At 42.6% G+C, this 25840-nt stretch overlaps 1 protein-coding gene across 1 annotated transcript in view; it reads right to left on the reverse strand.

The window, feature by feature from the left end:
• Positions 1-531: 531 nt before the first annotated feature.
• lyplal1 (lysophospholipase like 1) overlaps positions 532-25840 on the reverse strand; it is a 42439-nt gene continuing 17130 nt past the window's right edge. Inside the window, exon 6 of the mRNA XM_028470750.1 lies at positions 532-1510. Coding sequence (XP_028326551.1) covers positions 1428-1510 — 83 coding nt within the window. The 3' untranslated portion in view covers positions 532-1427. The remainder of the gene's footprint in view (positions 1511-25840) is intronic.

Below are 25840 nucleotides of genomic sequence, written 5' to 3' on the forward strand. Positions count from 1 at the left end.
TAAACATGCACAACATAGGTAATAATAATAATAACAATAATCATAATAAAACATTATGACTGTTATTAGTGCAAAGGAACAAAAACACAGCAAAAGAACGTGTGCATTCAAAGTACTGTTTCCAGCATGTAGACATGCACAACATAGGTAATAATAACAATAATCATAATAAAACAGTATGACTGTTATTAGTGCAAAGGAACAAAAACACAGCAAAAGAACGTGTGCATTCAAAGTACTGTTTCCAGCATGTAAACATGCACAACATAGGTAATAATAATAATAACAATAATAATAATAAAACATTATGACTGTTATTAGTGCAAAGGAACAAAAACACAGCAAAAGAACGTGTGCATTCAAAGTATAAATATTTCCAGCATGTAAACATGCACAACTTTAGTAATAATAACAGTAATAACAATAATTACAACAAAATCAATAATACTGTTATTAGTGCAAATGTACAAAAAACACTGCAAAAGATCACTGCAATAATTATAATACAATAGTTACGAACAGGAAAAAAACTATTCAGCACAAGAAGGGCAAAACCATGGAGTGTCAGCTGAGGGTTTGTCCACAAGCCCTACACAACTGAAGTGATACCACTGGACTGGGCAGTTCTGGTTGGCACAGACCACAATTTCACCCTCCTCTGGTCCAGCACAGAGACACCACACATCCTTTGCTCTCTTGGCTGCTCTCTGCCTCTTCCCACCTACTTGTTGTGGCTTAGACTGCTGTAGTTCCCGTAGCACGCTGTGACCAGATGATGGTTGAGAGGTAGGTGGGATAGTGAAGTATTGCACAGCAAGTTCGGGGAGAGCTACCTTCACAAAGAAGTCCTGTGCTTTCTGTAGTCGTGCCTTCCAAAAAGCAGTGTCTGGAGCTTTTGCGCAGGATCACTGTGTCCATCAAGGTCCACACTACAAAGTCGCAGTAGGAGCTCTCTGTCACAAACAGTTGTGTCTGGACTTGCAAACCAAAGGGATGATGTGTGCTGTCCCCTTGTTCGTCTCTCCATCTGCACTGCCTGTTCCTCAGACACATCTGCAACAATCTTTATAATCTGACAGTGCCGTAGGTCACTCCTATTAAGGCCACTTCCAGTTACCAGAGACTGTAGGCTCCGAATGGGAAGAACAGGATCTCTGAACAGCTCACAGTAGTCAGGGAGCACACTCAAAATGGCAGATCCTGTGCCTGTCATGCTGAGTTGTTGGTAGAATATTGCCAGCTTGTCTGGTGTTGGTGGTGGTGTTGTTTTGGCCATACGTGTTCTCTGCGTTGAACTGGTGTTGGTCTCACCATCAATTTGTCTGTCCAGAGATCTGCATGTGGCTGCTGCAGATATGAAATTGATCTGGTGACCAACCTCTGGCTGCACCTTGTTGATGCTGGTAGGCAGCTTCCAGTACGCTGGTTCATCTGTGACCGTGGCCTTCTCCTTTAGCCGGACACAGGCTTCGACCATGAAGGTGCTGCTGAGGCGCCGTGAATGCAGGACCTGTTAAAAAAATAAAGGCTAATAAATTAGGGAAACAGTCAAAAGCAAGACAGAAGGTGCCCATTATTATTTAAAGTTACAGTCTACACTTCACATTACCATCTCATTCACCTTGCATTCACACTGCTAATGGTTTTAATCTAACCAGGACATTTACATCTTGCGTTCACATTTTTAAGTACCCTTGCCCATTTCCCATTGTGCCCAGAACTTTGTCCACTTTACAGTTCCAAGCAAATTACAACTAAATAGCTAAACATACACAGCTCTTTAGCCTACATTGAAACATGTTGGAAACGTTTATGTACATTGAACATCTTATAGCAATGTGGTGTTTACGAAACATGCAGTTAATTACTTTGTCATTTTGGTCAAGAAGTGTCTGCTAAATGCAATGTAATTACAACACACTAAAACACATATGTGAAGAAACTTTCTTTTGCCAGTACAACGCTGTTTTCACCAGCTGGAGGCTTGTAGATGACCAAGTCCTGGACCCAGCCGCAGTAGAAAGTCTGGTAACTTTCCAGAGACTTGTGGCTTTTGAACTCCTGCATTGTGTAGTAACTTACACCAAAAACTAGGTAATTTACAATGTCCATGTATGTGCACGGAGGTAAAAGGTCCAGGTCCAGGTGCCATTCCGCTGCAGATAGCTCGTACGGGTCGATGTTGCGAATGTCCACTAGCTTCTCCAAATACCTCTTTTTTGCGCTTGGTATCAGTTTGTCCCTTGTTACGGCTGAATTTACGGTTGACCTCATTTGGAGACATGATTTATTGCTCTGGTTGAATGATGGAGTCCAGGAGAAGCATTGATGGTTTTATAAAAAAAAAGTTTATTCTAAAACTAAGAAAAAAGGTACAAGATGGAACAAAAGAAGTGACCGTCCCGGCCGGAGGTCCGATGATTGAGTGAGAGACAGTTCTGATCCAATACGTATATTCCCCTCAGTCCCCCTCCCTCCTCCCCCCAGGAGATTGAGATAGAGGCAGAGGGAGGGGGTGAGGACAGAGGGTGAAAAGGAAAGACAGTTTGTTCTTTTGGGTCTAAACAACCAGTCCTGTTATCTGTCGGTTGTCATAGAGACGGAGGAGTGTGCGTTTGTGTTTGTGTGTGTGAATGAATGTGTATGGCGTGTGTGTGTGACATGTGACTGTGTGAGCATGTGAGTGCGCACACAGAGTGCCTATGCGTCCTTGTGCGTTTATTGTTTTGGGGAGATAAGGTGGTGGCTTTTGACAAGGCAGTTTGACCCAGCAAAGTTGAAGACATGAAAATCACACAATGGAAAGTTACCCAAGGCTTAAGGATTAAAATATATGAACTAATAATTTCGCCCCCCACAATCCACTCTTTTTGGACAAAGTCCAACACAAAAAAAAGTGAAATTAGTTAGTAAGTTGTTTAACTTTAGCACAGCCCAAAACACATAAAACATTAATCAAAATTTAGTGTAATTCTAGCGCAACCTCATGGTCCGTAGGACTAATGATATTGACACCGTTATAACACTATGGATATAAGCATTATTTTTTTCCCAGGGGACACAGGCATCCCTCAAAGTCGGAGCAAGAAAAAGGAGGAGAAGGCAAAGAACCCCATGAACACATAATGAATATTACGTGAGACAAGACCCTCTGCACAATAAAATCAAATATCCTTAGCAACTAACATCATTGGTAATCAATGAATATGGAATATATATATATATATATCACTAGTAGCAAAAACACACATGGTATAAATGTCAGCACAGCACAGCAACAAAAACATATGTAGGTGTCATCAGTAAGCAGAGTCATCATCTGAGACATCAAAAACACTCATCATAAACACTTCAGGCTGGGCTTCCGGCGGCGGAAGGGTTATAGGACGTGGCGGTCTTTGTTCATGGCGTCGCGTGGCAAGATGCACCTACCATTGCGCAAACGCCTCTTTTGGCCACGGTCTGTAGGTCTAGGACCATTCTACTTTGTGGGACCATTAAGCGTATATTCGTGATTTCCCCCTCCCGAGAGGCCAGTAAGGGCCAAAAATGACGCGTTAACAAAGGACTTAAACCTGTATTCTAAGGTTTCGACGCGCAGCCGTACCCCAGATTGTCGTGTGGATTAAAGTCCAAAGGAGTGTGGGAATTGCGTGACAAAGTGAGCATAGTCAAAACCGTTCGCTAAATTAAACGTGCTATTAGTCCCGGGTGTATGAACGTGGGCACATGTGTGCGAATTATGTGCGGTGTCGCATTCAGGACTAAGTAAAATTGCAATTATGACCGAGAATCTGGCCTAGTTTGCGAGTTCCGTTTCTGGCGAAACAGAAGGGAAAAAAGTGTGGATCGCGTGTAATCTACATACATAGCGGAGGATGTGTCATCGCGTAGTGTAGTCAGTTTTTTACTGGCGGTTTAGAACAATGGTTGGGGTCCCCCATGCCGAAGTTAGAGTGAGACAAATAACAAAAGGAGTCGGAAGCATCCATTGGTATCGCGGTTAAGCGGGGGTGTGTTGATGACACAGGCATGTAAGAACAAAAACAGTTGGATAGGCCCCTACTTTTAGCTTGATAGAGCGCGTATCGGTACCAGGTGTTTGTGAAAAACGGATGAGTAACATTGGTCGCAGCTAAAGTGTCGTGCAGGACGATATCGTTTATCCAGCGTCTATTTCTGCTTGCATTAGTCACCCTGTAAAAAGAATCATTCACATTAGGAACAACACTTGCATTCATTGGTTCAAGTCCAGTGTCGTCGATTGTCCCCCTGGAGGCCAGGAGCCAGAGGAGTACTGGAACCGCGGACAGGACCATCGCGCCAATCGATGACCAGAACACGAGTGACATGAAACGACAGAATAGTGGCATAATTCCAGCCTGCTCCTGGGGCATAAACAGAGGGGCTCGTGACCTCTTCATCACAGCGAGAAAATGCTTGTGATCTCCCACGATGTCCTCAAGGTTGGATTTCAAAGGTTTCAACAGACCATATGCCCCGTTAGAAAGATTAGCTTGTAACCCCGGGGCTTTTCTTCTGCCTTTCGTTGCAACTTTCAAGGCAAACAAAGGCTCCTCAAAACACTGCTCCTAATCCAGAAAAGAGGAAACGCTCCTTACTGCGGTTCCACGATCAGTGGTGTTGTTGGCACCTTCCTGGAGTGTGATGCGTGAATCCACGTGGCTCGCTCCGCGACCTTCACTGCCGTGTGGGTCGTAAGTTGAATTCGGAAAGTGTCGGTCCACCTTCGGTCGTTCATTTCTAGGTCGGCATTGTAGATGAGGGGTGTTAGGGTTAGTTAACTAACTAAATGAATAGTTAGTATGGCCAGGAACGCAGAGACAGGTCAGAGGTCAGAGGTCAGGATCTGAGAGCTTTTCAGATCCTGAAAGGTGCTGCTGCACAATCACACAATGGTTAGGTGTGGGTTAGTGAGCTAGCTCAATGTTATCTGTAGCATTCGCACGCAAGTGGGAGAATATGAGGCTGAAAGGAAAGCAGGAAGTATTAATTCAATTCTCTTTTCCTGGAGCAAGAAGAAGCATAGCTGGAGTTGCAGTGATTCTCAAACTGTGGTACGTCTACTTACCTGGTGAGAAGCAACAATTTGAGAACCACTGCTTACAAGGACATGCAAGTCGGACGGAGAAGGACATGCAAGTCAGACGGAGAAGTGTGGAGTGTGATTACATGTCTTCTCAAGATGAATACATACAATTGAGAGACATGGAGATGTGAGAAAGCCAAATAAATAAATAATGTTATTTATTTATTTAAATTGTTTGTTTATTTTTTTCTTTGCTATCTCTTATTTGTGAAGGAGAAATCTTATTCTATCCTTTATTTATTCTGAATAATGTTAACACTCCACACCTAATTACATAGCCTAATTCTTTTATAGAGCTGAATTTGTCAGTTCATTTATTTCATTATTTTCCCTCATAATTATTATTTGAGATGTAATTTACTTAATTTTGAAGGTCAATTGGTGGCAAAAGTGTCTCCTATTCTGTGTCTGAGTTAGAGTTAAGCAAGATTATTGGCCCTTTAAGGTTAGACAGAATTAAAGTTAAGTTGAGTCGAACAATCATATTGTCTTTTGCTCTCTGTATTTATCCCATTCGTAGGGGTGACGAGCCCCAGCACGGTTTGGAGAGCTTCCTTAAATGCTTGGAAGTTACTTAACTTTAAACTATCTCTTATTTCAATCAATTATCAAGAATTTCAGGAGGACCCTTTTTAAATCTCAGACGACCCAGATTGGGCCACCAACCCAATGTTGAGAACACTTAATTTTTCCCTTAAACGTGTCTAAACCCAGTGAAGGTGTTTTATGGTCTTGCACGCTAAGTGCTGTTGGAACAAGAAGAAAATGGTTGGAGGGTTTTGGGGTATATTATTTTCCTATGATAAAATATAAATCAAAAAATCAGAGGGACGTTGGCCCGCTCCCTTCCCCTTTTTACATAAGAATACATTTGGATTCTTAAAACCATATGATAAATATCATTGGAAAATCACTTATCTGATCATTTTGGATGTGTCTCCGTTTTCCTCTCTCTTGTGTCTGCCTGCCTTTGTGCCCTCCAGCCTCCTCGACCTCCTCCTCCTCAGCCTTAAAAGGTCAAAGCCAGGGTCAACTGTATGCTCCTTTTGGAAATTTGAAGATCTGTCCCCACTTTCGCAGTTGGATTGGAAGTCTCTGTAGTCTCTGGAATAGATATTATGTTAGAACATCCACAATATGTCATATTGTCACGTGTCTATTTCAATCCCCTTTGTTTCCCAGTTACAGTTATGGACAATACTTCCCTTTAATTCTCATCCTTCATCATAAGAGCAGTGACCAGGCATGGCGGCTGGGGGAGGCAGGATCGGAGTCGAGAAGGCGGTGGCATTGTCTGTTAGGAAACACTCAGAAACAGAAAGAGAGGAAAACATTAAGACTTAAATGAATAATTTAAAATATCTCTTTTCTTTAGTTGGATCTGATTCGTCTCCTTTGAGTATACAGCCAGCGACCTGTATTTTGGAAAAAGCTACACAATAACAACAACTAAGACGAAGACATAGACAAGTGCACACAACAACGAGTATACACGTATAACAACAAAAACATGGACACTGAACATGAACAGTAAGGTCAGTCAAGGTCAAAGCCAGTCATTCCACTGAAAGTGGTATCATATATAAAAAACGTCGTTTGGTGTTTTTAAACACCCAGAAAAAACCTTTAAAACCTGGTAAACTTTTTAGAAGGCCAAGGCCTAAAACCATAATTTTTTAACAAGCAGCAGTGTTTTCTGAACACCCCACTACATAATTGGCAAAAACAGGGAGAAGATCTAGTGCATCAAAACCCAGGAGGAAAGGATGGTGAAACAGAGGAACATGTGTAGTCAAACAGCCATTCATCGGTCAATCACTCAATGACACGTCCACGGCACATTCGCACTCACAACACGGTTCTCTCAGGCATACATAACGTGTCATCATTCAGTCATTCATGCACCGCACACGTTCATGCCTCAATTTTCACGTCCATGCATTCACAAGGTTTTGCTGCAGTGTCTAAGTGGAATATAGGCCTCATCTAACCCACCAGCGGCGATAGCCAGTCCACCTCCTCTCTCGGGGTCAATGAGCTCTTATTGCCCCCCCATGCTTGGCAACCTTTTAGTGTTAATTAATTGCTTTTTACTGGTATCATCTGATTACTAAGAGGTACGCTCCTTTTTACATCCGTCTTTGCGGAGTCTTAGATTATCGCCCGCGGTACTGACAGTCTGCTCATCTGCTGATCAGGCAGGAATCGCACAGCCGTGTCTAACTCAACAAACTCAACCCCGGTACCAAACCGGGGGAAATTCACCCGCCGTCCGTCTCCAGAAATGTAAAAAAGAATCTCTGAATCAGCAGGGCTCAACCACCGCTCTTGAAAATAAGAGTTTGGGAGAATAATTCAACAGTACCAAACTGAAGGAAAACTCAACCTCCGGTACCAAACCGAAGGAAAACACAACAGTACCAAACTGAAGGAAAACACATAAACTCAACCTCGGTACCAAACCGAGGGAAAACACAACAGTACCAACTGAAGGAAAACACATAAACTCAACCTCGGTACCAAACCGAGGGAAAATTTCGCACAAATGTCAGGACTTTTATTGGGCACCTCTAAGATTGAACGGAGCACGCAACCTCTAATAACCCTCACTCTAAGGGAACATAGAAATTTGTTCAGAACGGTCTTCGGTTACCAAGCATGTATCAAATCAGGTGGACCACTATCCCCCGAAGGTTTATCCTTTTTCTGCACATTAAACCAGGACTTCTTGTTTGAAAAGTAATTGCCTATGTACTCATAGCAACTAATGGGACATTTTTTTCCTCAGGAAAAATTTGGTACCCCCCCTGCTGTCGAGTGGCTTTGGACCAGCAAGACAGTCCGACGCGGTAAGGGGGAGGCGCGCAAAATGAAAACAATGAATGTTGAACTAGGCTGTCTGTCGCAAGCAGCTTCAAAAAGGGTAAGGTACAGATTGTTTACGAGGGTATCGGTCAAAAAATGTCAAAATGTAAACTTGGTTGAGGCTGCAGTCCTCAATCTCTGTCTCAATTTTCCTGAAATTGAGTAAAAACAAAAGAGAAAAAGAAGAATCGTTCAGAAATAACAAAGGAGAAAAACGTGTGAGCTCAAAAAAAATCATGGCCAATAAAAATTAAAACTTCAGCTCCAAAAGCTGAGGCAACAGAGGGCTCTTTCTTCAGCGGATGTAACTATATCTTGCATTGTGGGGGGCCTCCCCTCAGCAAGAAAATAAAATGAAAGAAAAGCAAACAAAAACAACCTTATCAGTAACACTATTTTCTTCCCCTTTGTTTGTTCTTTTCTCATAAAGGCAAAGATAAATGATGGGCACACATGGTCTTATGTGGCAAACAGAAGGGTTCTGTTTGAAGTTCATAGTTATGAATGTGGGTGTGTGACTGTATGTCTGGTCTGTCTGCGTGTGAGAGAATAAATGAAAACAAAATAATCTAGTGCACAGTCAGAAGATAGAGGGGTTAGTATTGTGCTAAGGAGAAGCTTGTTGGCTATTTGCTAGTTGTCCCCCTCCATGCCAAAGTTCAAGGCTAAAGTGATTTAGCACTACCACCAAAGGCTGTGGTGGACTTCTTGTGGCTTGGTATCCTTGTGGCTTTTGAAACAGTGTCTTTTTTGGTGAAGATATCCAGCAGACGTGTGACCAGTCTGCAGTTGCTGCCCATCATTCAGGCAGTAGTCGTGGCGTTTAACTCGCAACTCATTGGTGGGGGAGTGTCCACTCCGACGCCCACGGGTTCTCAGTCTTTGATGATGGGGCAGGATGTGTTAATCCCAGCATTGGCATGCGGCCCATTCATAGACGATGAAGAGTTGACTTGGGACTGAGCGAGTTATTTCAGCATTACTTTGCTGAATGGGAGTTGAGTCCTTGAGTCCTGAAAGGTCACAGACCTTTGATTGTCCATTTCCTTCTGATGCTTGGTCCTTTGAATGATGTTGACATTTCATTAGCGTAAGAGTTGAAGGTGATTTCATTCTTTCATTGAAGATGTCGTTTCTTCAGGGGGGCAACCACAAAGCCAACAATAGAATAATAATAAAAAAAATGATAATGATGATAACAGTAATATTAAAATAAAATAAAATGAAATACTGTATTCATCTGTGTGTGTGTTTGAGTGTGTGTTGCTCATATTCATTTTAGAGTGAACCCATCAAACATGAAATCAAAAATAAAATTTAAAATAAAAATAAAAATAGTGTCTGTGTGTAATGGCACTATTCTGTAGGCAGGGGGGAAGTGAGAAATCACAATGTTGTGTCACAAGTGTGTAGTGCACTAAACTGGCCAGTGAGGGGCGCCACCTCTCTCTTGTTTGAGTGTGTGTGTGTCCTCGTTCTGAGAGGAAAAAAAAACCAGAAACACAGCAGCCCGTGTGTGTGTTTGGCTCTCTTGTGCGTGGGTGCGTGCGTGCGTGCCTGTGCGCGCTTCCCTCTCTCTCTCTGTGCGTGGGTGCGTGCGTGCGTGTTTGGCTCTCTCTGTGCGTGCGCACGCTCTGTGCGTGCGCGTTTGGCTCTCTCTCTCTCTGTGTGTGTGTGTGTGTGTGTGTGTGTGTGTGTGTGTGTGTGTGTGTGTGTGTGTGTATGTGTGTGTGTGTGTTTGTTTCTCACTGCGAGAGAAAAACAAAACAAAAAAACCCAAAGCCGGCTCTCTCCAAAATGAGAGCCTTAAAGCCAAACAACTACGAAAAAAAAGAAGTAAAACTCACCGAAAGCATGATCTGAGTTCACATCATACCAAGATTGTATATGCGTATGCATATATTATTTGTTTATTGGATTCTTCATCTGTTTGATTCACAGAAACACAATTTAGGTTTGCTTTCGGTACAGAGGTGAACTCAGATCATGGCACCGCTGGTGCAACCAAAGTTTTGGAAACTTTGGTTGCCCGTCTATCTATGGTCAGGACCTCACAGGCTGTCTGTGGGTGTCCGAACAAAACCAAAGTGAATAATGACCAGCCGTATTTTATGCCTAAACAAAATATCCGAGCCCGAAGAAAACCAGAGAGAACCTACAGCATTAAAAAGCAACCATTTGAGCCTTTCTCATGGCACAGTTCACTCCATCAAAACACAGAACAGCTGAGGATCAAAATCAAAGCTCAAAGCTGAAAATCAATACAATGCTTGACTGGTTCCAAAAAAAATCAACACAGAGCGAATATATATGTAAGTGAAAATTTATATATATATGTTTATAAAGGCAGCTTTACCTAAGTCCGAATTGGTGTTTGAGGTTCAACCGATGGTTCGTGCTCCAGTCTCTGTCCGAGGGCGGACCACCGCGGGCCAGCCCCGGGGCTTCAAGTGTGTCGACCCAGTGCTGGTCCACGGTCGACGCCCCACAGAGCAGAAGATGGATTCAGTTCGTCGACGCCAATTGTTACGGCTGAATTTACGGTTGACCTCATTTGGAGACATGATTTATTGCTCTGGTTGAATGATGGAGTCCAGGAGAAGCATTGATGGTTTTATAAAAAAAAAGTTTATTCTAAAACTAAGAAAAAAGGTACAAGATGGAACAAAAGAAGTGACCGTCCCGGCCGGAGGTCCGATGATTGAGTGAGAGACAGTTCTGATCCAATACGTATATTCCCCTCAGTCCCCCTCCCTCCTCCCCCAGGAGATTGAGATAGAGGCAGAGGGAGGGGGTGAGGACAGAGGGTGAAAAGGAAAGACAGTTTGTTCTTTTGGGTCTAAACAACCAGTCCTGTTATCTGTCGGTTGTCATAGAGACGGAGGAGTGTGCGTTTGTGTTTGTGTGTGTGAATGAATGTGTATGGCGTGTGTGTGTGACATGTGACTGTGTGAGCATGTGAGTGCGCACACAGAGTGCCTATGCGTCCTTGTGCGTTTATTGTTTTGGGGAGATAAGGTGGTGGCTTTTGACAAGGCAGTTTGACCCAGCAAAGTTGAAGGCATGAAAATCACACAATGGAAAGTTACCCAAGGCTTAAGGATTAAAATATATGAACTAATAATTTCGCCCCCCACAATCCACTCTTTTTGGACAAAGTCCAACACAAAAAAAAGTGAAATTAGTTAGTAAGTTGTTTAACTTTAGCACAGCCCAAAACACATAAAACATTAATCAAAATTTAGTGTAATTCTAGCGCAACCTCATGGTCCGTAGGACTAATGATATTGACACCGTTATAACACTATGGATATAAGCATTATTTTTTTCCCAGGGGACACAGGCATCCCTCAAAGTCGGAGCAAGAAAAAGGAGGAGAAGGCAAAGAACCCCATGAACACATAATGAATATTACGTGAGACAAGACCCTCTGCACAATAAAATCAAATATCCTTAGCAACTAACATCATTGGTAATCAATGAATATGGAATATATATATATATATATCACTAGTAGCAAAAACACACATGGTATAAATGTCAGCACAGCACAGCAACAAAAACATATGTAGGTGTCATCAGTAAGCAGAGTCATCATCTGAGACATCAAAAACACTCATCATAAACACTTCAGGCTGGGCTTCCGGCGGCGGAAGGGTTATAGGACGTGGCGGTCTTTGTTCATGGCGTCGCGTGGCAAGATGCACCTACCATTGCGCAAACGCCTCTTTTGGCCACGGTCTGTAGGTCTAGGACCATTCTACTTTGTGGGACCATTAAGCGTATATTCGTGATTTCCCCCTCCCGAGAGGCCAGTAAGGGCCAAAAATGACGCGTTAACAAAGGACTTAAACCTGTATTCTAAGGTTTCGACGCGCAGCCGTACCCCAGATTGTCGTGTGGATTAAAGTCCAAAGGAGTGTGGGAATTGCGTGACAAAGTGAGCATAGTCAAAACCGTTCGCTAAATTAAACGTGCTATTAGTCCCGGGTGTATGAACGTGGGCACATGTGTGCGAATTATGTGCGGTGTCGCATTCAGGACTAAGTAAAATTGCAATTATGACCGAGAATCTGGCCTAGTTTGCGAGTTCCGTTTCTGGCGAAACAGAAGGGAAAAAAGTGTGGATCGCGTGTAATCTACATACATAGCGGAGGATGTGTCATCGCGTAGTGTAGTCAGTTTTTTACTGGCGGTTTAGAACAATGGTTGGGGTCCCCCATGCCGAAGTTAGAGTGAGACAAATAACAAAAGGAGTCGGAAGCATCCATTGGTATCGCGGTTAAGCGGGGGTGTGTTGATGACACAGGCATGTAAGAACAAAAACAGTTGGATAGGCCCCTACTTTTAGCTTGATAGAGCGCGTATCGGTACCAGGTGTTTGTGAAAAACGGATGAGTAACATTGGTCGCAGCTAAAGTGTCGTGCAGGACGATATCGTTTATCCAGCGTCTATTTCTGCTTGCATTAGTCACCCTGTAAAAAGAATCATTCACATTAGGAACAACACTTGCATTCATTGGTTCAAGTCCAGTGTCGTCGATTGTCCCCCTGGAGGCCAGGAGCCAGAGGAGTACTGGAACCGCGGACAGGACCATCGCGCCAATCGATGACCAGAACACGAGTGACATGAAACGACAGAATAGTGGCATAATTCCAGCCTGCTCCTGGGGCATAAACAGAGGGGCTCGTGACCTCTTCATCACAGCGAGAAAATGCTTGTGATCTCCCACGATGTCCTCAAGGTTGGATTTCAAAGGTTTCAACAGACCATATGCCCCGTTAGAAAGATTAGCTTGTAACCCCGGGGGCTTTTCTTCTGCCTTTCGTTGCAACTTTCAAGGCAAACAAAGGCTCCTCAAAACACTGCTCCTAATCCAGAAAAGAGGAAACGCTCCTTACTGCGGTTCCACGATCAGTGGTGTTGTTGGCACCTTCCTGGAGTGTGATGCGTGAATCCACGTGGCTCGCTCCGCGACCTTCACTGCCGTGTGGGTCGTAAGTTGAATTCGGAAAGTGTCGGTCCACCTTCGGTCGTTCATTTCTAGGTCGGCATTGTAGATGAGGGGTGTTAGGGTTAGTTAACTAACTAAATGAATAGTTAGTATGGCCAGGAACGCAGAGACAGGTCAGAGGTCAGAGGTCAGGATCTGAGAGCTTTTCAGATCCTGAAAGGTGCTGCTGCACAATCACACAATGGTTAGGTGTGGGTTAGTGAGCTAGCTCAATGTTATCTGTAGCATTCGCACGCAAGTGGGAGAATATGAGGCTGAAAGGAAAGCAGGAAGTATTAATTCAATTCTCTTTTCCTGGAGCAAGAAGAAGCATAGCTGGAGTTGCAGTGATTCTCAAACTGTGGTACGTCTACTTACCTGGTGAGAGGCAACAATTTGAGAACCACTGCTTACAAGGACATGCAAGTCGGACGGAGAAGGACATGCAAGTCAGACGGAGAAGTGTGGAGTGTGATTACATGTCTTCTCAAGATGAATACATACAATTGAGAGACATGGAGATGTGAGAAAGCCAAATAAATAAATAATGTTATTTATTTATTTAAATTGTTTGTTTATTTTTTTCTTTGCTATCTCTTATTTGTGAAGGAGAAATCTTATTCTATCCTTTATTTATTCTGAATAATGTTAACACTCCACACCTAATTACATAGCCTAATTCTTTTATAGAGCTGAATTTGTCAGTTCATTTATTTCATTATTTTCCCTCATAATTATTATTTGAGATGTAATTTACTTAATTTTGAAGGTCAATTGGTGGCAAAAGTGTCTCCTATTCTGTGTCTGAGTTAGAGTTAAGCAAGATTATTGGCCCTTTAAGGTTAGACAGAATTAAAGTTAAGTTGAGTCGAACAATCATATTGTCTTTTGCTCTCTGTATTTATCCCATTCGTAGGGGTGACGAGCCCCAGCACGGTTTGGAGAGCTTCCTTAAATGCTTGGAAGTTACTTAACTTTAAACTATCTCTTATTTCAATCAATTATCAAGAATTTCAGGAGGACCCTTTTTAAATCTCAGACGACCCAGATTGGGCCACCAACCCAATGTTGAGAACACTTAATTTTTCCCTTAAACGTGTCTAAACCCAGTGAAGGTGTTTTATGGTCTTGCACGCTAAGTGCTGTTGGAACAAGAAGAAAATGGTTGGAGGGTTTTGGGGTATATTATTTTCCTATGATAAAATATAAATCAAAAAATCAGAGGGACGTTGGCCCGCTCCCTTCCCCTTTTTACATAAGAATACATTTGGATTCTTAAAACCATATGATAAATATCATTGGAAAATCACTTATCTGATCATTTTGGATGTGTCTCCGTTTTCCTCTCTCTTGTGTCTGCCTGCCTTTGTGCCCTCCAGCCTCCTCGACCTCCTCCTCCTCAGCCTTAAAAGGTCAAAGCCAGGGTCAACTGTATGCTCCTTTTGGAAATTTGAAGATCTGTCCCCACTTTCGCAGTTGGATTGGAAGTCTCTGTAGTCTCTGGAATAGATATTATGTTAGAACATCCACAATATGTCATATTGTCACGTGTCTATTTCAATCCCCTTTGTTTCCCAGTTACAGTTATGGACAATACTTCCCTTTAATTCTCATCCTTCATCATAAGAGCAGTGACCAGGCATGGCGGCTGGGGGAGGCAGGATCGGAGTCGAGAAGGCGGTGGCATTGTCTGTTAGGAAACACTCAGAAACAGAAAGAGAGGAAAACATTAAGACTTAAATGAATAATTTAAAATATCTCTTTTCTTTAGTTGGATCTGATTCGTCTCCTTTGAGTATACAGCCAGCGACCTGTATTTTGGAAAAAGCTACACAATAACAACAACTAAGACGAAGACATAGACAAGTGCACACAACAACGAGTATACACGTATAACAACAAAAACATGGACACTGAACATGAACAGTAAGGTCAGTCAAGGTCAAAGCCAGTCATTCCACTGAAAGTGGTATCATATATAAAAAACGTCGTTTGGTGTTTTTAAACACCCAGAAAAAACCTTTGAAACCTGGTAAACTTTTTAGAAGGCCCAAGGCCTAAAACCATAATTTTTTTAACAAGCAGCAGTGTTTTCTGAACACCCCACTACATAATTGGCAAAAACAGGGAGAAGATCTAGTGCATCAAAACCCAGGAGGAAAGGATGGTGAAACAGAGGAACATGTGTAGTCAAACAGCCATTCATCGGTCAATCACTCAATGACACGTCCACGGCACATTCGCACTCACAACACGGTTCTCTCAGGCATACATAACGTGTCATCATTCAGTCATTCATGCACCGCACACGTTCATGCCTCAATTTTCACGTCCATGCATTCACAAGGTTTTGCTGCAGTGTCTAAGTGGAATATAGGCCTCATCTAACCCACCAGCGGCGATAGCCAGTCCACCTCCTCTCTCGGGGTCAATGAGCTCTTATTGCCCCCCCATGCTTGGCAACCTTTTAGTGTTAATTAATTGCTTTTTACTGGTATCATCTGATTACTAAGAGGTACGCTCCTTTTTACATCCGTCTTTGCGGAGTCTTAGATTATCGCCCGCGGTACTGACAGTCTGCTCATCTGCTGATCAGGCAGGAATCGCACAGCCGTGTCTAACTCAACAAACTCAACCCCGGTACCAAACCGGGGGAAATTCACCCGCCGTCCGTCTCCAGAAATGTAAAAAAGAATCTCTGAATCAGCAGGGCTCAACCACCGCTCTTGAAAATAAGAGTTTGGGAGAATAATTCAACAGTACCAAACTGAAGGAAAACTCAACCTCCGGTACCAAACCGAAGGAAAACACAACAGTACCAAACTGAAGGAAAACACATAAACTCAACCTCGGTACCAAACCGAGGGAAAACACAACAGTACCAAACTGAAGGAAAACACATAAACTCAACCTCGGTACCAAACCGAGGGAAAATTTCGCACAAATGTCAGGACTTTTATTGGGCACCTCTAAGATTGAACGGAGCACGCAACCTCTAATAACCCTCACTCTAAGGGAACATAGAAATTTGTTCAGAACGGTCTTCGGTTACCAAGCATGTATCAAATCAGGTGGACCACTATCCCCCGAAGGTTTATCCTTTTTCTGCACATTAAACCAGGACTTCTTGTTTGAAAAGTAATTGCCTATGTACTCATAGCAACTAATGGGACATTTTTTTCCTCAGGAAAAATTTGGTACCCCCCCTGCTGTCGAGTGGCTTTGGACCAGCAAGACAGTCCGACGCGGTAAGGGGGAGGCGCGCAAAATGAAAACAATGAATGTTGAACTAGGCTGTCTGTCGCAAGCAGCTTCAAAAAGGGTAAGGTACAGATTGTTTACGAGGGTATCGGTCAAAAAATGTCAAAATGTAAACTTGGTTGAGGCTGCAGTCCTCAATCTCTGTCTCAATTTTCCTGAAATTGAGTAAAAACAAAAGAGAAAAAGAAGAATCGTTCAGAAATAACAAAGGAGAAAAACGTGTGAGCTCAAAAAAAATCATGGCCAATAAAAATTAAAACTTCAGCTCCAAAAGCTGAGGCAACAGAGGGCTCTTTCTTCAGCGGATGTAACTATATCTTGCATTGTGGGGGGCCTCCCCTCAGCAAGAAAATAAAATGAAAGAAAAGCAAACAAAAACAACCTTATCAGTAACACTATTTTCTTCCCCTTTGTTTGTTCTTTTCTCATAAAGGCAAAGATAAATGATGGGCACACATGGTCTTATGTGGCAAACAGAAGGGTTCTGTTTGAAGTTCATAGTTATGAATGTGGGTGTGTGACTGTATGTCTGGTCTGTCTGCGTGTGAGAGAATAAATGAAAACAAAATAATCTAGTGCACAGTCAGAAGATAGAGGGGTTAGTATTGTGCGAAGGAGAAGCTTGTTGGCTATTTGCTAGTTGTCCCCCTCCATGCCAAAGTTCAAGGCTAAAGTGATTTAGCACTACCACCAAAGGCTGTGGTGGACTTCTTGTGGCTTGGTATCCTTGTGGCTTTTGAAACAGTGTCTTTTTTGGTGAAGATATCCAGCAGACGTGTGACCAGTCTGCAGTTGCTGCCCATCATTCAGGCAGTAGTCGTGGCGTTTAACTCGCAACTCATTGGTGGGGGAGTGTCCACTCCGACGCCCACGGGTTCTCAGTCTTTGATGATGGGGCAGGATGTGTTAATCCCAGCATTGGCATGCGGCCCATTCATAGACGATGAAGAGTTGACTTGGGACTGAGCGAGTTATTTCAGCATTACTTTGCTGAATGGGAGTTGAGTCCTTGAGTCCTGAAAGGTCACAGACCTTTGATTGTCCATTTCCTTCTGATGCTTGGTCCTTTGAATGATGTTGACATTTCATTAGCGTAAGAGTTGAAGGTGATTTCATTCTTTCATTGAAGATGTCGTTTCTTCAGGGGGGCAACCACAAAGCCAACAATAGAATAATAATAAAAAAAATGATAATGATGATAACAGTAATATTAAAATAAAATAAAATGAAATACTGTATTCATCTGTGTGTGTGTTTGAGTGTGTGTTGCTCATATTCATTTTAGAGTGAACCCATCAAACATGAAATCAAAAATAAAATTTAAAATAAAAATAAAAATAGTGTCTGTGTGTAATGGCACTATTCTGTAGGCAGGGGGGAAGTGAGAAATCACAATGTTGTGTCACAAGTGTGTAGTGCACTAAACTGGCCAGTGAGGGGCGCCACCTCTCTCTTGTTTGAGTGTGTGTGTGTCCTCGTTCTGAGAGGAAAAAAAAACCAGAAACACAGCAGCCCGTGTGTGTGTTTGGCTCTCTTGTGCGTGGGTGCGTGCGTGCGTGCCTGTGCGCGCTTCCCTCTCTCTCTCTGTGCGTGGGTGCGTGCGTGCGTGTTTGGCTCTCTCTGTGCGTGCGCACGCTCTGTGCGTGCGCGTTTGGCTCTCTCTCTCTCTGTGTGTGTGTGTGTGTGTGTGTGTGTGTGTGTGTGTGTGTGTGTGTGTGTGTGTGTGTGTATGTGTGTGTGTGTGTTTGTTTCTCACTGCGAGAGAAAAACAAAACAAAAAAACCCAAAGCCGGCTCTCTCCAAAATGAGAGCCTTAAAGCCAAACAACTACGAAAAAAAAGAAGTAAAACTCACCGAAAGCATGATCTGAGTTCACATCATACCAAGATTGTATATGCGTATGCATATATTATTTGTTTATTGGATTCTTCATCTGTTTGATTCACAGAAACACAATTTAGGTTTGCTTTCGGTACAGAGGTGAACTCAGATCATGGCACCGCTGGGATGTTTTGGAAACTTTGGTTGCCCGTCTATCTATGGTCAGGACCTCACAGGCTGTCTGTGGGTGTCCGAACAAAACCAAAGTGAATAATGACCAGCCGTATTTTATGCCTAAACAAAATATCCGAGCCCGAAGAAAACCAGAGAGAACCTACAGCATTAAAAAGCAACCATTTGAGCCTTTCTCATGGCACAGTTCACTCCATCAAAACACAGAACAGCTGAGGATCAAAATCAAAGCTCAAAGCTGAAAATCAATACAATGCTTGACTGGTTCCAAAAAAAATCAACACAGAGCGAATATATATGTAAGTGAAAATTTATATATATATGTTTATAAAGGCAGCTTTACCTAAGTCCGAATTGGTGTTTGAGGTTCAACCGATGGTTCGTGCTCCAGTCTCTGTCCGAGGGCGGACCACCGCGGGCCAGCCCCGGGGCTTCAAGTGTGTCGACCCAGTGCTGGTCCACGGTCGACGCCCCACAGAGCAGAAGATGGATTCAGTTCGTCGACGCCAATTGTTACGGCTGAATTTACGGTTGACCTCATTTGGAGACATGATTTATTGCTCTGGTTGAATGATGGAGTCCAGGAGAAGCATTGATGGTTTTATAAAAAAAAAGTTTATTCTAAAACTAAGAAAAAAGGTACAAGATGGAACAAAAGAAGTGACCGTCCCGGCCGGAGGTCCAATGATTGAGTGAGACACAGTTCTGATCCAATACGTATATTCCCCTCAGTCCCCCTCCCTCCTCCCCCCAGGAGATTGAGATAGAGGCAGAGGGAGGGGGTGAGGACAGAGGGTGAAAAGGAAAGACAGTTTGTTCTTTTGGGTCTAAACAACCAGTCCTGTTATCTGTCGGTTATCATAGAGACGGAGGAGTGTGCGTTTGTGTTTGTGTGTGTGAATGAATGTGTATGGCGTGTGTGTGTGACATGTGACTGTGTGAGCATGTGAGTGCGCACACAGAGTGCCTATGCGTCCTTGTGCGTTTATTGTTTTGGGGAGATAAGGTGGTGGCTTTTGACAAGGCAGTTTGACCCAGCAAATTGAAGACATGAAAATCACACAATGGAAAGTTACCCAAGGCTTAAGGATTAAAATATATGAACTAATAATTTCGCCCCCCACACCCTGTAAGGTCCCTTTTCTTTCGCCTTCTCTTTTTGCATTGCTTTTCTTCTTTTTCCTTGTCGTATTCCTCTACGTAAATGCACAAAAAGTAAAGCTCTGGCGAATGCGTGAAATTCTGGGGGCGTCTACCACCATCATGGCTGATGGGCTCAGACCCCCCCCAAAACAACCCAACTCACGACGTGACTCCTCACTCTCAATATCCACATCTTCTAAGGCTCATATTAAATAGTCTTGGCTCAAGTACCGCTTGCTTCGGGCAGCCATTTTGGATTATGTTAATACCAGCGTGTCATTGAGACAGTGGGAGCAAGCGCAGAACGACCGGAATTAATTTAAAATGGAATTAAACGTGTACAAGATCGAAGAATTATTCCATTTGGAATTAAAATCAGAATAAACCAGACACTTTAATTTTTTTTAATTTTAATTCGGAATTAGGTGCTTACAAGGTCAGTTTAAAGAGGATTTAACCTTTTTTCTGAATTAAGGGGGAATTAAAGCTCTCATGTAAACATGGCCAGTTGCTCATTCAACTTTAAATGTATTTTCCCAGCCCGTGGTTGGTTGTTCTCAGTGTTTGAGAGCTGATATTGTTTGAGGTAGATCGCCCTAGTCTCTCTTTCAGCTCTTATGTGAGCCAGTTTGTCTTGATGTGCTTCTTCAGGGTCTCAAATCCTTTTTCCTGTGTCACACTGAACTTTCACTGGATGCGTAACTGCTCCATAACGTCTCCGCTGCGTAACTGCTGTGTAATCCGCTGTCTGTCAATCCCCACCGCCTCCGTCTGTGATGCGTAACTGTTGCAGCAAGGACTCTCACTAATTCACATGTAATCGGCCGATATAGTGAGTTGTAGTCAATACAAAGAGAACCACAAAGCTATACAGACAGTTCATGATGTCCTTCAAGAGGAGAAGGAAATCGACTCGGTCCTCACCTGTAGATCTTCCACTTTTGTGGAGATTGTGATTCAACCATGGATAAGTGCAATATTTATATGTGAAATACGATCCACTAAGAACTCTGAATATATACCAGCAAACTGCCACCACCTTGAGAAGTAGCAAACGGGTCAAAAATTGTGTCTGTGCACTACTTCCTTCAACCCCCACAAGCTGATCTTTGCTTAATTTATGCATTGTTGCTCCGGCGTCTGGAAATCTGTCTGCATATCTGTTGAGGGCTCAGAGTAGTTATGCAGCAGTGACGGACCGCATGCTGTGGAAATTGACACATTGACTTAGGGGTAAGGCAACGATGCTGGAGACAACAGTTGTTTAAAGGATCTCTGCAGCTTCCATGATCTGTTCCTGAAAAAGCTCCTCCATAATGATAAATTTTCATATATGGGGATAAATATGAGAAACACTGCAAGAGCCACGGTGCATTCAATAAGTTCTGGTGTTACTAAGGCACTTGCTCTGTAATTATAACCTTGTCCAGAAATATGTATGAAATGTGTGCAGATGTGACCAAAGACTGATTATGTTTGAATGACCCATCATGAGGATCAATGGGAACTTTAAATAAAGCCTTAAAGACCCAAACATACTCGGGCGGAAAGTAGGTGGAGCAAACTCTGTAAAGAATGTCCGCACTGCCGTTATCATTTAAAAGAATAAGTAAAATCATTTAAAACCATCAACAAACATGACCAAAAATCTCCCTCTCAATCATACGTAGTGGAGAAAAATGATTTAAAAATGTTCACATTGGATGCTGACTTCAGCTCTGCTGGCAGTTGGTTCCACTTCTTTGCGGCACAACAACTCAACACAGCATCACCATGTTTACTGTGAGCTCTGGGCTCCACTATCTGATCTGTGTCCATAGATCTGAGAGACCTGCTGGGTTCATACCTGACTTACATCTCACTGATGTATTCTGGACCAAACCCATTCACAGATTTATACACCAGCAGCAAAACTTTAAAATATATTCTGAGGCTGACTGGGAGCCAGTGTAAAGACTTTAAAACTGGAGTAATGTGTTCTGACCTCTTTGTTCTGGTTATGACCCGAGCTGCAGCGTTCTGAACCAGCTGTAGCTGTTTGATGCTCTTTTAAGGGATTTCTGTCGGAAGACCATTACAATAGTCCAGTCTGCTGGAAATAAAAGCATTGACCAGTTTCTCCTGAGCTTTCTGAATGTTTTTTAGGTGGTTCGGCTGTTTTTGTGATAGATTTGATCTGACTGCTGAGTGTCAGATCTGAGTCAATCAGAACACCAAGGTTTTTGACTTGGTCTTTAGCTTTTAAAGACCAAGACTCAAGATATTTGCTGACAGCAGTCCTCTTTTCCTTGTTACCAAAGACAATCACCTCCATCTTGTCATGATTTCGTTGAAGGAAGTTTTTACTTATCCAGAAGTTCACTTTTTCTAAGCAGTCACACAACACCTCAATGGGACCATAGTCATCTGAGGTCAGTGATAGATATAGTTGTCATTTGCGTAGCTCTGATAATCAACCTTACAGTTCTGTAAGATTTGTCCTAGAGGATGCATATACTGTAAAGACTAAATAGAAGGGGTCCAAGAACAGAGCCCTGAGGAACACCACAGGACATTGGTAGTCTGTCAGATTCAAAGGTTCCAATGCTTGCAAAATAACTTCGCTCCTCCAAGTAGGACTTAAACCATTGCATTACTTTTCCATTTAGTCCAACCCATGTTTGAAATCTGTGCAACAAAATTGTATGGTCTACAGTGTCAAATGCAGCACTTAGATCCAATAGAATGAGAACAGATATTTTTCCTGAATCTGTGTTCAACCTTATGTCATTGATCACTTTGATAAGAGCAGTTTCAGTGCTGTGATGAGAACGAAAGCCTGACTGAAAATTATCAAATATTTTGTTGAATGTTAAGAATTGACTCAGTTGGCTGAAGACCACCTTCTCAATGATCTTGGCTATGAATGGAAGATTAGCCAGTATAGAGGCATCCAGTGTTCTCTTTTTTAACAGAGGTTTTACAGAAGCTACTTTCAGGGATTTTGGTACGGTGCCTGATTGGAATGAGCAGTTAATTATCTGACACAAATCAGTGACAACTGACTTTACAACAGTTTTAAAGAAGTTTGAGGGTATTGTGTCAAGGCAACACATTGATGGATTCAGCTGCAGAACAGTTTCCTCTATTGTTTTTGGGTTTACTGTAACAAACTGACATTGTAGTTGACTCACCCCTCAGTGGTAGAAGCTTTTTGTTATTTTGCTGGTTTGTTTTTATGTTTGAAGTTATTGATTGTATTTTTTCATTGAAATGTACAGCAGATTCATTGCATTTTCCAGTTGACAGTAATTCATGGGCTATCTGACCTGGGGGGTTGTGAACTTTTCAATTACAGAAAACAATGTGCAAGAGTTTTTAGCAATAATTTCTGAAAAGTATTGCTGCTTTGCTTTGAACAAGCCATCACTGAATTTACGCAGACTTATTTTGTAAAGTTCTAGATAAATTTGGAGTTTTGTTGATCTCCATTTACGCTCAGCTCTTCTACAATCAGATTTCGAATTATCTCAATCCTCCTCCAAGGTGTTTTCTGTGTGTTTGGTTTTCTCTTAGTTCTGATTGGAGCCACCACATCTATGACACTACAGACTTTTGTATTAAATTCATCCAAAAGTTTATCAACTGTCTCAGCACTCAAGGTTGGTGTCATCGCTATGACTTCCATAAACTGTGCACATGAGCAAGTTGTCATTCATGTACCTTTTCTTTAAACACACAGAAGTAGGGAAAACAGATGTTACAGTCTCTAAGTCAAAAAAAAAATCAAATCAAGTTTTATTTCTAAAGCGCTTTACAGCAACTAAAGTTGATCAAAGTGCTGTACACAATAAAAACTACAATTTAAAAATGGCAAAATATATAATTAAAAACTGACCATTATCACATGTAAAAGAAGTGCCATAGAACTATGTATCAAACACCTTCCTAAACAGGTGAGTCTTTAGTTTTGCTCTGAACAGGGGCAAGTCTTTGATGGCACATAACTCAAGCGGCAATGAGTTCCAGAGTTATGGACCTGCCACAGTAAAAGCACGATCATCCCACTGTTTGTAAGGTGACCTAAGCACCTCGAGCAGGTGGTGTTGGGCAGAACGTAGGGCTCTGCTCGGCTGGCGAGGGGTTAAAGTCTCACATAAATGCGCAGGTTCGAGGCCGTGGATGGAACTGAAAACAAAAAGCAAAAATTTGTACTGGATTCTGAAAAGGACCGGGAGCCAATGCAGGGAATAACGGACAGGTGTGATATGGTCATGTTTGCGAGAGTTGGTGAGGAGCCAGGCAGCAGCATTTCGCATAAGCTGTAAACTGTGTATGGAGGTCTGATTGAGTCTAAAATACAGTGCATTACAGTGATCCAATCGTGAGCTGATGAAAGCATAAATAGTTTTTTCCAGGTCGGAGCGGCTGAGGAAAGGCTTCACTTTTGCGAGAAGGCAAAGCTGGAAAAAGCTTGCCTTGACTACAGCGTTAATTTGCTTGTAAAAGCTCAGGTTTGTGTCCAAATTTACACCAAGGTTTCTGATGACAGTGTGGGGGATGAGAGACTGGAGACCAGGAACAGTACTGAGTGGGTTTTGAGTGCCAAAAAGAATGAGTTCAGAAGTTTAAAAAAAAAAAAAAAAAACAAGGTTAATGATCAGATAGAGCTAAGTCTCTTAGCAGAGATAGCAACACCTTTAGAGATAATCAGATCCAAAGTGTGACCTTGAGTGTGTGTCGGACCAGTCACATGCTGTTTAAAACCAAGTGTCCATTAAAGCATATAGTTATTTGGCAGTATTGTCCGTGTTATTGTCTACATTAATATTCAAGTCCCCTGTTATTATTAAAAAGTTGTATTCAGTGCATACAACTGACAGCAGTTCAGCAAATTCATCCATGAATTCTCCAGAATATTTTGTGCGTCTATAAACAACTAAAAGCAGAACTCTTGAATATATTTAAAGGAGATAAAATCAGATAGGGTGAGAAGCTCAGTCACTCGGGAGGAGCTCGGAGTAGAGTCACTGCTCCTTCACGTCGAAAGGAGCCAGCTGAGGTGGCTCGTGCATCTGTTTTGGATGCCTACTGGTTGCCTCCCTCGGCAGGTGTTTCAGGCATGTCCTATTTGAAGCTGGCATGAGGAGAAGAGTGATCCTGGGCCTGGTATCGTCAAGGAAGGATGGGTGGTGCTGATTGGTTCTTTACGGGAGAGTAGATGTAAAAGGTGGGGTTGTCAGTCGTGTGCCAGCAAGAACCAGCTTGTTCATCTGGGCAGTTAATTCCAAGAAAGCGGGGGTAGGAGAGAAGCTGGATGAGGTGGAAGTAGGTGAATTTTGGGGTGAAGCAGGGAGCTCCTGAGATATGGGGGGTGAGCTGACCTCTTCATTTTGGCGATTTTGATTTTAATTTCTTGATGGAAGCTCATCGACTTCATGGTCTTTCCTTGTTTTGTTCTCCGATGGTACATGTTGTCCTCTGTCTTTATTGGGACTGAGAGCAGTGTGACTGGTGAAGTAAAATAAGTTGGATGTGAAAAGTTTTACTCCAGCCTTGTTTACACACAGTCCATCTGCTCTAAAAAGACGACAATACCAAAAGATCTGAAAATTTTCTATAAAATTTAGTGAAAGGGCAGCACAAGCCGAAGATGAAACATTTATTCAGAGAGTAAATCCTTGAGAATTTCAGATCTCATTTGCTGACTGGAGGTATCGGGCCACTGATGAACACTTTAGGCTGCAAACAGCTCACAGTTTCTAGCAGATGGGTAAAATCCTGCTTTAACACCTCAGACTCCTCCTTGGCTAAATCATTTAATCCAAAATGAATCACTACATTCTTCAAATGTGGGTAATCTGCCACAATATGCAAAATGTTGTCAGCCAGGTCTGATACTGTGTCATTAGGTAAGCCGATAACTGCTGAACATCTTCTGGGCATCTTTAACAGAAACGTCCCCCAATATCAGTGTGTGTGGTTGTTGCTTTGGCCTACATTGTCACTTTTGTTTTCCTGAAGCACTTTCAGTCCTAGCATTTCCAGAGGGTTGTGTGTTGACCTCATTAGAGCAGGATCCTAGGTCATTCAGCAGTGGGGGAAATCGATTATCCAGTTCTACATGAAACTGGGTTTGGTATTTGGTGATAATCCTGCCTTTAACAGATGTTCACTTTTGTGCCTGGGCAGACAAGGGAGTTGATGTCGAGGCGGCAGTCTGAGAAGGGAGTGCAGGCCAGTCCGTCTCATTACTGATATCAGGGCGCTGTCCTCGGCCCGTTAGTCTTTGAAAAGACTGTGTATTCTGTTGCGGAAAGAGCCATTCTTCTGCTAGTTAGCTTGCTACTTGTAGCTGGCTAGCTTGCTACTCAGCTTTCCAGTTGAGCCAGCGAATTAAAAAAAAGTAGATTACCTCAGAGCCAGAGTCAGATGGTAAATGATAGTTTGTTGTTGAAGTATCGTGTCCTTTCTC

Source organism: Gouania willdenowi, chromosome 16 (assembly GCF_900634775.1).
Source record: "Gouania willdenowi chromosome 16, fGouWil2.1, whole genome shotgun sequence".
Lineage (NCBI taxonomy): Eukaryota > Metazoa > Chordata > Actinopteri > Blenniiformes > Gobiesocidae > Gouania > Gouania willdenowi.